The sequence below is a fragment of the Meles meles genome, chromosome 8 (assembly GCF_922984935.1).
Source record: "Meles meles chromosome 8, mMelMel3.1 paternal haplotype, whole genome shotgun sequence".
NCBI lineage: Eukaryota > Metazoa > Chordata > Mammalia > Carnivora > Mustelidae > Meles > Meles meles.
This window is the reverse complement of record NC_060073.1, coordinates 20885233-20898672: the sequence shown is the minus strand read 5'-3', so window position 1 is coordinate 20898672 and position 13440 is coordinate 20885233. Positions and strand designations below refer to the sequence as shown.

General features: G+C 52.8%; 1 protein-coding gene across 1 annotated transcript in view; it reads right to left on the bottom strand.

The window, feature by feature from the left end:
• Positions 1–895: 895 nt before the first annotated feature.
• SYT13 (synaptotagmin 13) overlaps positions 896–13440 on the bottom strand; it is a 44131-nt gene continuing 31586 nt past the window's right edge. The window contains exons 3-6 of the mRNA XM_046017906.1: positions 12034–12168; positions 10218–10519; positions 6304–6433; positions 896–4568 (exon numbers count right to left, since the gene is read on the bottom strand). Coding sequence (XP_045873862.1) covers positions 4264–4568; positions 6304–6433; positions 10218–10519; positions 12034–12168 — 872 coding nt within the window. The 3' untranslated portion in view covers positions 896–4263. The remainder of the gene's footprint in view (positions 4569–6303; positions 6434–10217; positions 10520–12033; positions 12169–13440) is intronic.

Below are 13440 nucleotides of genomic sequence, written 5' to 3'. Positions count from 1 at the left end.
TGCCTCCAGAGGCTGGGCTGTGGCAGCCGCCAGGAGGACCTAGGCCTCCAGGAGTCCCCTTGTTCCGGTCCACCTTCTGGAGTGCAGGAGAACCACTGACTGATGCACTGACCTTCCAGTGATAGGAGTATTTCTTTGGGGGGTGTTTGAGAAAGAAAAGTCTCTTGTTCCTACCTGATTTTTCTTCTCAAGAATGAAGGCAGAGGCCCCAAGAGGCCAGAACAAAGGCCCGCATCCCAGCTCCTGTGTAGGACCTTGGATTCGGTGCTCAAGCAAAGCCACCAGGGGGCGTGAGAATGAAAACACACACACACACACACACACACACACACTCACACGTGCACAGCTACGCACAAAGAGCCCTTCCTGATTCAGCAATTCTACTCACTCTTGGGGACATACCTTAGAGAAATTTGTACACGGGAACAAGGGGACATGCATGAGAATGTTCCTAGCAGCCTTATGATAGAAAAAAACAAAGAAAGGTCTAAATGTACGTTACTAAGAGAATGGGACCGTGGCCTCTCCGTACCATGGAATAGGATACAGCAATAAATAAATAAACAAACGAGCTAGACCTGCATAGGTCTGCAGGGGTCAAGTTCAGAATTTTCATGTGCAGCCCAAATAGTGGGATGCAAGTTAAATAAAGTTTAAAACGCAAAAGTACTCTTTGGCGGCTCAGAGTTTATGTATACCTGGAGGGAAGGGGTGAAGACACTTTTGGGGCAGGGATAAATGAGGCGCTCTCCTGAGTGAAACTCAGGAGATGGCATTCGTCAAGGTTTCTAAAACTCGGCAGCGGCTAATGATGAGTGTTCATCAAATTATTGTTTGGAGCTGATGTGTCTCAAATATGAAGCGAAAAGGAAAAAGAAAACACTGGGCACCTGACCCCGCTGGAAATTATTTATTTACCACTGAAAGGTTTTTGCTCCCAAGTGCGACACCAGACATATGACTACAATGTCTCATGCGTCTTTTTGTGCTTCGGTTCATGATCGCGAAACAAACACACACTTAGCACTGACAACAAGAAACACAGGCGGCAGAAACAGATCACAAGGACTAGGTCTCTCTTTTGGGGGTCTTTGCCTCAGTCTGGCTTAGGCTGCAGCTTCCTCCCCTTCAGACTCCTCTACATCCCCAAGAAACTGCCCCCGGAAAGCCACTTCGGCATCCTCTCCTCTCTACGTAGTGTCCTTTGGAGTGACGGGTCCCTCAGCCCACACCAAGGATCGTATCTCAAAGTGAAATGGACAGACCTGTGCGAGGTCTGGTGCAACGGGCACCTGGCAGCTACACGCTGATTTGATGTGGGCAGTGGAGCCACAGATTAATGAGGGTGGGTTCCCAGTTCTCTATCCCCCTCACTGTATCTAGGAGAGAACCGGGTCACCTCGGTGGTCCCAGCCTGGTCTATAGTGGGTTCTCCCTTCATTCTCACCTCGCTCCATGCCCTTTTTAGAAAACACTCCCTGCTAAGTACAAGGTGTGCCTTTCACAAAAATGATCGGTTGATTTCACCCAGACCCGCTTACTCTAAGCTGGTAGTAAATTGCGAAGGGATCCAGTACAAGGCACCCAGATGCGAAGATTCCTCGAGTTCGTTGATTTAGCAGCCTAATGTCTCTGGGCAATTTAAAATTCACCAAGACAGAGCTCTGGTGGAAAACCACAGCAATTATATCCTCCTCTATCGTTCATTACATTTATATGGAGCGCTGTGAATTGTCAGACGGCTGATGCTTTTACCATGGAGAACTCAGGGCAGACTGACCTTTATGCCACTTACAGTGTCTTTCTCTGTCTGGTCCCCCATCTATCCTGCGCTCATTAACCCATTCAACAGATATTTATTGAGGGCTCATCAGCTAGCTTTATTCTAGGTTCTCGGAACACCCCAGTGAAGACAACGGACAAAAGCCCCCGCAAGACCTCCCTCATTCCTGCACTTGCCCGCTAAGTGAGGTGGTGGTCAACACTGAGATATTCTGTGGCGGCATTTGACTCCTGTCCAGGGCAACCTTGAGTCTGGATTCTGGAGAATGAAACCCTTGAGACACAAAGACATGGATGCCCGTTATGGAAAGACCATAGTCTGTAGAGCTGATGTTTCTGGCTCAGCCTACCTCCAACACCCTTCAGTGTGACTGTGAGGCAGGTGCATAGATTTATAAGGAAGCAGAACTTGTGTTTCCTGATGTGAAGTCCGGAATCCAGACTTTTCTACACTGTAGTGGCGGGTGTTACAGAGAGGAGAATACCGGTCAGCCCCCAAAGGAAATGCTTTGTTTTCTTGGGGCCATGCTGGCCAAAACCAAGAGACCAGAGTGTGAGGGGAGTCTTCGCAACATGCCATAGGGAATCACTAACAAATGCTTTGCCTAAAATATTTTAAAAACAAATGTTGGCAGGAGGTGACTAATCTTAAGGAGCAAACTCTCCAATTACCTGAAAAACTTGCCAATTAAAGAGGGATTCAATATTTTTTCTGTCTCTTGGGATGCTTTTCCTCTTCTGCACAGAAATGGAAAATCATGACCAAAGGTGATGAGGTGCCTGCTCCGATTCTCGGGGAGAGGCCAAGAGCGGCCTGACTCGTCACAGACCTGAAGCAGGCCCTTACCCACCTCACCCGGGGGTTCCCTTGCAGATGACAGGACTGGGTGACATTTGAAAGTCCAGAGCTTGGGTGTCAGTAGCGAGGAGCCCAAACGCAGAATCCATAGTTCTGGAAGTGCCTGGGATGGTTCGGGTCCCTTCCAGTCACTGTCAGCTGCCATCTTGACGCTTAAAGGTGACCTGCCGTGGACCGTGGTTGTTTCTAGCAGAGAGCGCCTCCGGTGCTTGAGCTCTCTTTCATCTGCCGCATCCCTCAGAGACACAGAGCTGCCGTGTCACTTGTCCCGTCTGACGGAAGGCCAACAACAGAACCCGCGAATCCTGGTTCCTGGGCAAACAGTATACCCAACAGCGAGACTCAGTGTCTAAGTGACCATGCGGACAGCTGTTTGGAATAAGAAGGTAGGAATTTGAAGCCAAGTTGCTGGTTACTTACTGATGAAAGTGGCAGGCCCTGAAAATTGAGGAAGGGAGACACATTCGTGCAAGACTTTCTTTCCTATTTCAAGTTTCCTTCTTCGGCCACTTGTAGGCCGCCAGATAGAACATCCTAAATCAACACGTGCCTCCTGTTCCTCCTGCGGTGGCTGGAACGCTGAGAAAGATGAATCTGTCTCAGAGGGTCACTTTGGTGATGCTGGTGGGCGTGACAACAAGCGCCACGTGACAAACAGGGGAATCCCACCCACACCTGGTCAAGGAAGATCTCCCCGAGGATAACAGAAACTGACTTTGAGTTAAAACAGAGTTCTTCAATAAAAAGCACAAAATCCAGTCCAAGAACAGGATCTGAAGAGCACAAAGGAAAACTATTAAGAATTAAAATGATCAAATTAAAAAGAAAACAAAACCAGAGGCCTCCCAAATTTCACACTGACAGTTGAGATGTCCAGCCTCGGAACCGGCTGCCCCAAGGTGTTGGGAGTCCCGACAAGGACTGGGGAAACCTGTCTGGAATGTTGTAGAAGGGATTTCTCCCAGCGCAGTGCTCCAACCTCTGCATCAAAACCGCACGGAGCTTGGTAAAAATGCAGGTGCCGGGGTCGTGGCTAGGAATACTGATCTGGATTGTCAGCGGACGGGCCCGGGGAATCTGCTGGTGATTCTTCACACACTAGGGTTCGAGAACCACTGGGTGACAGCCGTGGGTCATGGACACGATGTCATGCTGGCTGAGATTTCATCCCACCCTTTCCCATTCCCAATCTCTAACTCTACGAGTTGATCCAGGATGCTTTATGTCCTCCACCATTTTTGAAATGCTCGTTTTTAAAGAGCCACATTCTCTGCACTCATTCTTCTTCACATTATGGATTCTCTGCATCGGGCCTGAGTCCACCTGCCAAAACTGCACGTGGTCTGTATTTGACAAGTGTCTCTGCAATAGCACAGAGGAGCACGGTACCTTCCTCGGTGCCACCCGAATGTCCCGTTTCCACACACTGCCCCGCCCCGCTCCACCCTGCTCATGTTTTGGAAAGACGAGTGTACTAGGAGAGGCACGGGGTCCCAGCCTTTGCAAACACATCTGTCTCCTGGATGTCAGAATGAGGATGGGGCACAAAGAGGATGTTGCAGAGGACAGCAGGACTGGAGGGGCGGGGCGGGGCCCGGAAGGGGCGGGGCCCGGGCGGCTGCCTACAGATGCAGCTGGTGCCACATGGCGATCTGCCGGCGAGGGTTCTTGAGCATCTCTTCCCAGTGGCTGCGCTCAGAGCCCGAGGCGTGCAGGCCCAGGCTGCAGCAGCCAAGGGCACAGCTCTGGCCCTCCTCATCCTGGCCCAGCACCTCCAGCTCCACGCTGGAGGCCTGTAGCAGCTCGTCGGGCAGCTCGAACATGATCATCTCGTTCCACACGGGGTTGATCTTGTGCTTGGCCCGTTTTGTCTGTTTCTTCTTCAGCTTCTGTGCCTGGTGCTTCAAGGTCACCTTGACGGAGACATCTGGGGGAAAGAGAGATGGAAAGGTGAGCCTATGAGGTGTGGACGGTCCAGGATAATGCTCTGATTGAGGGCTGGAGAGACAGGGACCTTGGCTAAAGATGTGCCCTGGGGCTCCCTCTCTCTGCACCCCCTCTTCCGGCACCACCCTCCTCAATGGGCCATGCATTCATTCAGCAATGATTAAATGCCCACCGTGAGGCACTAGACATGGGGTTACAGCAAAACTTCCTGCCTCCGTAGAACTTAGACCGTAGTATGGAAAACCCACAATAGTACGACATGCCAAGGTGGTCACTGGGTAGCCCATGACTAGCTGGAACATGGAACATGGACATGGTAGCATGTCAAGCTGGAATCACTACCCGCCATGAGCCCTTCCAAGGGTCTTCCTGTCCCACATCAACCCAAATCCCAGATAGTGCCTCTGATGTACCACAACGTGACCTTCAACTCAACCAGCAAAACAAAGCCATCCCCACGTCTTCATCCCCTTGGTTTTCCCTCCCAGCATTTTTGTTGATTATTAAGATAGAAGGTCTCCTGCTGATGGGTTGAGTTCTTCTCCTTTGTTGTTTTGTGAATGTTATTGGAGCAGCCCGGCTTCATGCAGAGGATGAGAGCAGACTGCCCGGGCCCCCGTGGGTTCTGGGCCAACAGAGCTGCCTCCCCCTTTGCCTCCCTGACAGTAGCACGGGTCACAGGACAAGCCTGCATGAAACCTCACTAGGCTCCAATGCCGAATTACGTTTTCATTAGTCAAGGTTCCCGAAGCTAATGGGAGAATAATTGGTCCTTGGTATTTATGGCGATAATTATCACCCCCATGCGGCTAGTTTGTTATTTCAGCAGATAGATTTGAGAGACAAAGTGTTGTGTCATAATTGTCCTGACAGGAGCTTTAAAAAAAAAAAAAAGGGGGGAGCAGGAGGCAAAGAACTGTCTGGAGGGGATGAGGAAAGGAGGCACAGAATTCTGGCCTTCAGCTGGGGGATCTGTCGGCAAGACCAGCGCTTCTGATCTCATTTGCCCAAAATTGTTTGCTCAGAGATTCTGAACATGGTGGTAATTCTTTTTTTGCATCCTGCTATAAATACCTGGCTATTTATATCCTGCTCTGAGCACTTGGCGTGGGGTCCAGGTATCATACTGCTAACCAGTGCTGCTTTCCTGCTCCGACAAGAGAGACTGTTTGGTCCCCAAGACTCGGGGGGGTGGGTGTCTGTCTGGGCTGGGGTATCCGGAAGGAAAAACTGAGGCCCCCAGAATGTTGGAGAGAGGCTTACTTGGGTATATGGGACACAGACACCCTAAGCTTCAGGCCGTCTCAGCCCATGCACCCACACACCTTCTGCCAGCGCCCACACTCAGCTGGCGTGGGGGCGGCAGCTCGACAAAGACTGAGAGGAGAGAAGAGACTGGGGTTGGGTACGGGACACACGGGGATGGTGAGCTGAGACGGGACGACCGCCCTGCCTTCCCGACACCTGCCGGTGAGGTCAGTACAGCCCGGTGTGGGTAATGGGCTGAGCTGTTTCCTCTCTACAGTCCGGGTACTGTGCTCTGTGGCTTCCTTGGTCCGGTCCTCTGCTTCCTCTGACCCACGGCTGAGGCTGGTTCTCCACACGTGCGCCTGCAGGGTCGGGAGCTCCAGGTGACTTGGACCTGGGCCCGATGAAGGGACTGGCCCGGGAGTATATGGAAATGAATGTAAGGAAGGGAGTGTAGTCTCACTCACCCTTCCCCAGGAGTGCCTTGGACTGGTTAGAGTGGAGGTTCTTGGCCTTAATGAGCACAACCAGGAGGCGGTTGGCAGCCGGGAGATAGCTGATGGACAGAAGGACCTCCCCAGTTCCTGCAGACGGCTCCTGAAACAGAGAAGAAGATAAACGAAGGGGGCTTCTCTTAGGGGTGGCTTCTGACCCATCAGCTAACGCTGAGGCTGGGGTCCCACTGGTCTTGTATCCAATAGGCATCTTGGAAACCCTTCACCCACCAATGCTGTTTTCTTGCAGGAGGGAGGAGGTCACAGAGGAATTATATGGAGGGTGAGCTTCAATAAGAGGTTTTCATTTGCCACAAAATGTGATTTTCCAAATATCATATATTCAAACCTGACATATAAAACAGACTGAAGAGACGCCGCTAAGGACGTGGCAGGAACAGCGGGTCAGGACCACTTCTCACCCTTCACCTTTCCCTCCTACAAGTTCTTGGGGGTATTTTTATAGAACAATAAGGTTCTAGGGGACACAATTTGAGAACCACTGCATCGACTGGTCAGGCTCCAGGGGCCGCGGAGAGGTGTGATTCATTATTCTGTTTGAGAAGATAATTCCTTCCAGCCCCTGTAGGGCTGAGAGTCAATAATGTGATGACAGATGCTGAGCACGGTCTTGCTCAGTCAACAGAATGGCCAACCGTGTCAACAAAAAAGCTGGGCACGCAATGGTAGAAAGGGTACCAGAGGCCACTGGCAATAAGTACACTCTGCGGGAGGGGCAGACGCCTCTGCGAAGCGTCCAACACACTTCGCCTCCTTTGGTGGCTTTCCAGAGTGTCTCCACTGGAATTCCAACAAGCATTTGTTTGGAATTTCAACAAATCCACCGAGGGACAAAAATGACCCAAAGAGCCCCCCGACCCCAGGAGGCAGATGTCTGTCACAGTCCCAAGGCGGTGAAAGTGTGTACACCCTAGCACTGGACCATCGAGGGCTGGGCAATCCTGCTTTCCATGCGCTGTCTGCGCTCTAGCATGTGACTTTGCTTCCGCAGGCCTCCAGGGTCTCATCTGTAAAATGGGGATAATAATACATCCACCCAGTGAGCCTGGGGCTCACGTGAATCACTGTGGAACTGTCTGCTCAGAAGATCCCCCTCGGTCATTGAGGAAGGAAAATCCGCACTTTCCGAGATGGTTAAGTGGGAATATTGTTTCTGGATGAGTAGGAGCCAGTATGGGCTTTGGGAGTAAGGCACGATGAAGCTGGCCAGCCCTCTGCCCGGGTCACCCCTTTTCTCCGGGGTGGGGGGGATTCTGCAACATGACCCCAATGACCCCAAAGATTCAACCAGCCCTAAGTAACTAGTCACATGACAAAATGATTTGGGAGCTACCAGGGACTTTGACAAGGGCATGAATAAGAGCCGTGAAGACTATTTGAACGCTTATTGTGTGCTAAGTGCAATTGTGTTATCGATCCCGCTAGGCTAGGACTCCGCAAAGCCCTTCCCCAGCACGTAGCCTACAGCTGACACGCAATAAATGTTTGTGAGAAAGTAGGGGGAGAGATCCTACTGAGTCTTGACAATCACCCTGACGACACTAACTTGTTCCCATTCTGAACATAAAGTCTTGACCCTCCAGAGGGCACATCGCTGCCTGAGGTCCTGCAGCTGAAGGAAGGGAAGCAGCAAAACGAAGCCTTAGTGGAGGTCTGGTCTGATGCCGCAGCCCAGGTTCTAACCCGGAGCTTTCCCCGATGAAGGAGCTAGACCCAGGGAACTGTCCAGGCACCCAGAGGGATGCGCCCAGGCTCCTGGCTCCAGACCACTTCTTGGAAGTCCACGGTGGGCCTGGGCTGTAGTCACAGGACAATCGGGCTTCCGTGTCCTGCTCCCCTGAAGCCAAGTGGGAGGATTCTGGGCGCGTCAGCCTGTGAGGGACTCGTCCCCTTTGTGCCAGGGTGCCTAGAGCCCCGGGGGACCCCCCGTCTGTACCAGCCCGACCATTGTAGCAGCCCCTGCCCCTCGGCTCTGCAGCCTCACCCTGCCCACCCGCTGCTCTTGGGCTCTCAGTGAATCATCCAAGATGCCCTTGGAGAGGGGGCTGCTCTACGATCCCGGGTGACACCACTGTTTGGCCGAGTGTCTTCCGGCGGAAACCGGGGCACAGATGGATGGCCCCTGGGTTAACCCATTCTGGCCTAGAGGAGAGAGGCTTCAGGACTGTGGCCACAGAAGGCTCCACCCATCTTGTTCCCACCTCAGCCCACAGCCCCAAGCTGGAGCCAGGGCCACCCCCTTGAATGACTGCTGTGCCCCCGGCTCCTGGCACAGGGCCTGGCACGTGCTGGAAACTGGGCGAGGTGTTCCCGGGATGAAGGGATGTGTTTTGCTCTCCTAGAGGGAGTGACAGCAGGGTCTGAGCCTTGTGGCTGGAAGTCCCTGAAGCCCCAGGGAGGCCCTCCCCCTCCAGAGAAAGCTGGTTTGGCAGCTGAATGGACCACAAGTGTACGATGCTCTTCCCAGCCCCCGCTCCCCCACCCTGGGGGCTGTGATTCCTCTTGGGTCCCAAATCGCACACTCATTAGGGAGCCTGCTGCAGATCAGCCTGGCTCGCGCGGAGAACGGCTGTCAATTTTTATCAAGTGTCTGTGGCTGGGAAAGAAAGAAAAATAAGGCGAGGAAGAGATGATCGCCTAAAGGGAGGCCGGCGGGGAGTGAAAGTGTCCATCAGGAGAGGTCCCCGCGGAGGGGGCCTCGTAGGCGGTGACCAGAGGGCAGCACCAAACTGAGAGCCAGACCCAGCTGGCCAGAAGGCCGAGCTGGCGGTGTCCCAGCTGGGTGACCCCAGGCCCCACCCCTGTAAATGAGTCACAGTGCCGTTCCTGCCTAGCTGCTCTAGGAAAGGACTGAAGTAAAATTCTAAGCACAGCAACAAATGAACAGAGAGTAAGTACTCAAAAATGAATGCTCTTTGTAGTATTTTTATTACTCGAGCATAGCAGTCAGCGAACGTTTTCTGTAAAGGGCCGGGGAGTAAATACGTGGGGTATTGTAGGCTATGTAGTACCCCCGTAAGGCACCGATCCGCTGGTTGAGATCGGTCCCCAGAAGGCTCCCGCTAGGCTGCACGGGGTCAGACCCTTGAAGGAGGCCTCGATCCTAAATGATCCTAAATGATCCTGATTTAGGCCTTGATGGGCTAAATAACCACATACCATCCTACGGCCTTGACATCTTTGACCCCTCACTGTCGGGCCTGTGAGGAATACTGGTTTGTTCTCCAAGAAACCCCTGCCCTGAATAGCTCAGCCTCTCTGCAGACCTTTCTCTCCCTCTCTTAGCTCCCGCAGCAGCAGAGGGGTGCGGGGAACCAGGGCTAGGGGCCCCAGGAGAACACTGAGCTCTAGGGCTGCCCCCAGCCCGTCCTTCAAAGCCCAGCACAAACACCACTTCCCATCATGCCTTCTAGAACTTTCCATCAAGAGCACTTCGGTTAGGTGTCTTAGGGTTCAACGGGTGTCCCATATCATCACGCGTCTGCTCCAATTTATCTCTCGGGTCTGTAAGTTCTAGGGATAAAGGCGTCCTATGTGGTGCCTGTCTCCCCAGCAGTGTCTGACACATAGTAGGGACACAGGGCATGTACATGAATTCAGATGGGGTATTACTGTCAGCATAACACATTTTCCACGATGGCAAGCAAGCTAGAAGCAAAACCAGACACCGGGAATTCCACAGCCTGGGCTGTGGGTCTGCTGCAGCCCTCCATCCCGTCCATGACTCTCATCTTCCTTGCACGCACATACACACATGCACGCACGCCGGGAAGGTCCGTGAAACTTGCTGCGTGAGCACCGGCCCAGTCCCATCACCCCAAGCTCCACCAATGGGTTTCACCTTTCCTGGAAAGACATTACCCTACCTTAACTGAAGTCTTCAGCTCACCCCACTGGGCGGCCCCCAGAGACCCAGACGCCCCATCCAGGCCCAGGCAGAGCTCCCCGAGCACGCTGTGGCGGGAGAAGCGGTCGCAGGTCCGCAAGGTCAAGCGCAGCGTGGCTGTGGGGAGCTCCTCCTCCGCCAGGGGGAGCACCAGGCCTTCCTCCCAGGTGGTGTGCAGCTGCCGCTTCTTCAGCGCCGTCTGGGCCTCCACTGTGCCGGTCCTGTTGGCCACGCTGCCTTGGACGTAGCAGTCACAGCCTCCGTCGTGGCCGCTGGTCACAGCTGCAGCCACGGAGACAGCAACACAGTCATGGGACTTCGCAAGAACTAGGGGAGGGGGGCGGCTCATGCTGGCTTGGAGTGGCCGCGTCCAGCTTCACGGTCATGAGCCCAGGAGCACAGGAGCCCCCAGGCTGACCACCGTGGCTTTGCGGAATCGCCCTAGAAACTGGAGCTCCCCCGAGGTAGCCCATGTCAGCTCGTTCCCGGGAGAACAGGGACAGGATAGGGTCCTCCCCAGAGCCCTCCCCACCTCATGACCCTGAGGTGTCCCCAAGATGCCGGGACCCACGAATGGCGATGACTTCTGTGCTCCGATCCTGCTCTTGTTTGTTCTGTACCTTCAATATTTACCACACAACCATTTGTGACACGCATTGCTTGGCCACTACCTCAGTTGTTTTCTCATTCTGAACTCTGGTGTTTTTAATGCTTCCCAAGGTGGGCTTATTCCAGAAACTTGTACCCCTGGTGCTTTTGTGGCTGGCTACTCAATGATCACCTGAGAAAGGGTAGCTGACCTTTCCCAAAGAGAAAGTGAAGGACTGAGGCCACGTATCCTGCTAGTACTCTCTACCATGCTCCAGGGGCACCAGGTTTAGTCTTAGCTTTAGCACCAATAGCGGGAGCGATCTCAGACAAGTCACTCGAGGTTGCTAGACCTCAGTTACCTAATCTGTTAAATGGGACTGTTAAAACCCATTTGAAAACCAAATGCACTCAAGGATATGAAAAGGCTAAAAAATCTTAAAAGAGAATAATAAAAACACCCCTTAAAAACATAACATTTAATGCAGAAGTCTAATTTCTCCTGCTCACAGCTCCCAACTCCCAGGAGCCATAGAATGGACTATTGTTAGTCCCAATTCTTTTGCAAAGCCTCAGCTTTGTTTGCTGATGGCAAAGTGAACTGTTGGGGTCAGAACACCAGGGACATCCTGACCCCCTTGGAAAGACCACCCGGTTCCTGGATTACAGAAGCTTTGTTGCCCATTCAGAACACCCTTCATATCCAGCACAAAGCTCCATTCAGTGTCAAAGGCACCTGTGACAGAGAGAGCTAGCTAGTCACCCAAACCCCCTTTCCTCTTTCTGCAGAGCACCCACTGAGCCACACTTCCCAGGCTCCTTGGCAGTCAGTGACCATGAGTTCTGAGAGTGAGCGGGAGGGATGCACAGTCTATGCAGGTCATGGCTTTTAAGGGGAAGGCTGCGCTCTCTCCTCCTTCTCCCTCTCTTTCCACCTGCTAGATACAGATGACAAGGAGCCCTGAGAGGACCGAGGGGCCCCTGATGGAAGGAGCCTGGCCTCTGAATCACCACTTGGAGTAAAGATGTTTGCTGACCAGGATTCTCCACTTTGGATGTTCTATGGGAGGAGGGGAGAACCCCACACATTTCAGGATCTGTTGGTTACAGAGTGCTCCCTCTGCTGCAGGTGCTCCCATCCTTCCCGCCCAGCTCCTCCAGGGGAGACGGGCACATAGAAGCCCGTGGAAGTCAAATAAAAGTAATACCTTCCAGATGAGTCACGAACAGTTCTGCCTTCTGCCGGTCATAGTCCACATGGTAGTGGAGTTTGGGGGCTTGGTTCCAACTGGCGGCCTTCTCCGGGTTCCAGGTTTCCATGACACACACATCTTCAACCACACCTGTCAAGAGAGGGAAAGCCATCACTGCCACCTATGTTAGGGTCCTGTTTTCCAGATCACAGCTTTCCCATCTGCCATGTACACCATGAATGCCAACCGAAAGCTCCATAGCTGGGGGGCCAAATCGTAGTGGCCACACTAGGGTGACACCGGTGGTCCCAGGAGGACACTTTGAAGGACTGTCACCACCCAGTGGGCAAGACACAGCCTTTGGTGTCACAGCTGCGTTGCCCTGTAATTGTTATGTGACCCTGGACTTCTCAGTTTCCTCATCTTTACCATGGGACTGATCATAGTTCCTCCTTCCTAGAGGTACTTGCACGAAATGAAATAAAGTGGGGAAAGTACTTGGCCCAGGACTCAGCCCCTGGTGAACTTTCGAGAAGGGAAACTGTCACAGTGTGTGTGGTCCAGGCACCCTGCTTCAGGCAAACCAAGCTCAGGTCTCCAGCTCCGCCTGTCCTGGAGTCTCATCCTTGCTCCCCAGGTGTTCACGGACAGAGATCAAGGTGAGAGAAATGAGTCAGGAGGAGATGCCAGGGGCAAGGTCAGGGGTTGTGGACGTGACTTCAGTGAAGGTGCAATAAATGCTTGTGGAACGAATGAATAACTGCTACTTTACTTCAGACGTTCCTAAACCCACCAAGATTGCTCACTCGGCCTCCCTTGCCCAGGAGCCAAACATCCGGAAGACTGCCATCACTCAAACACACTCCAAGAATTAGAGGTTCCAGCAGCTGTAGCAGAGGCCACTTGAGGCAGAGAGGAGTTTTAAAAATTTTGATTTTTCAGACAAATTTAGAGAGTAGCTACTTGAAGGACCATTGAACTTCGCAAATGGCTCGTTATGAGGTTCGTGCAAGTGGTAAACAATTCCTCTAATGTCTAAGTCAGGAACAGACTGACCAGGCTGTGAGCAACGCGTAAAGTGAGACCAACACACACACAGGGCCCATGTGGCTTCCGAGGGTGCCACACAGAGGAACACAGCAGGGTCAGGGACAGAAAGGGCCTGCCTGGCACCCAGAGCTCTCTGCTCTCAGACGACCTTAGCCTTCAATTTCAAAACCAAACCCAAACCAAACAAAGCCAGCACCACTTGGAAATATGGAATGGATTCAGCTTCTAGAAGTGGGACACTGAGCCCCACGGGGGGCTGGGGATCATCGCGGGTGGGAGCAGGACATGTTCAGCATCCTGGAGACAACATCCAATTGATCTGGCATCCCCCTCTGTGGCACATGCCTGTGGTCAATATGTGCTGAAGAGTTA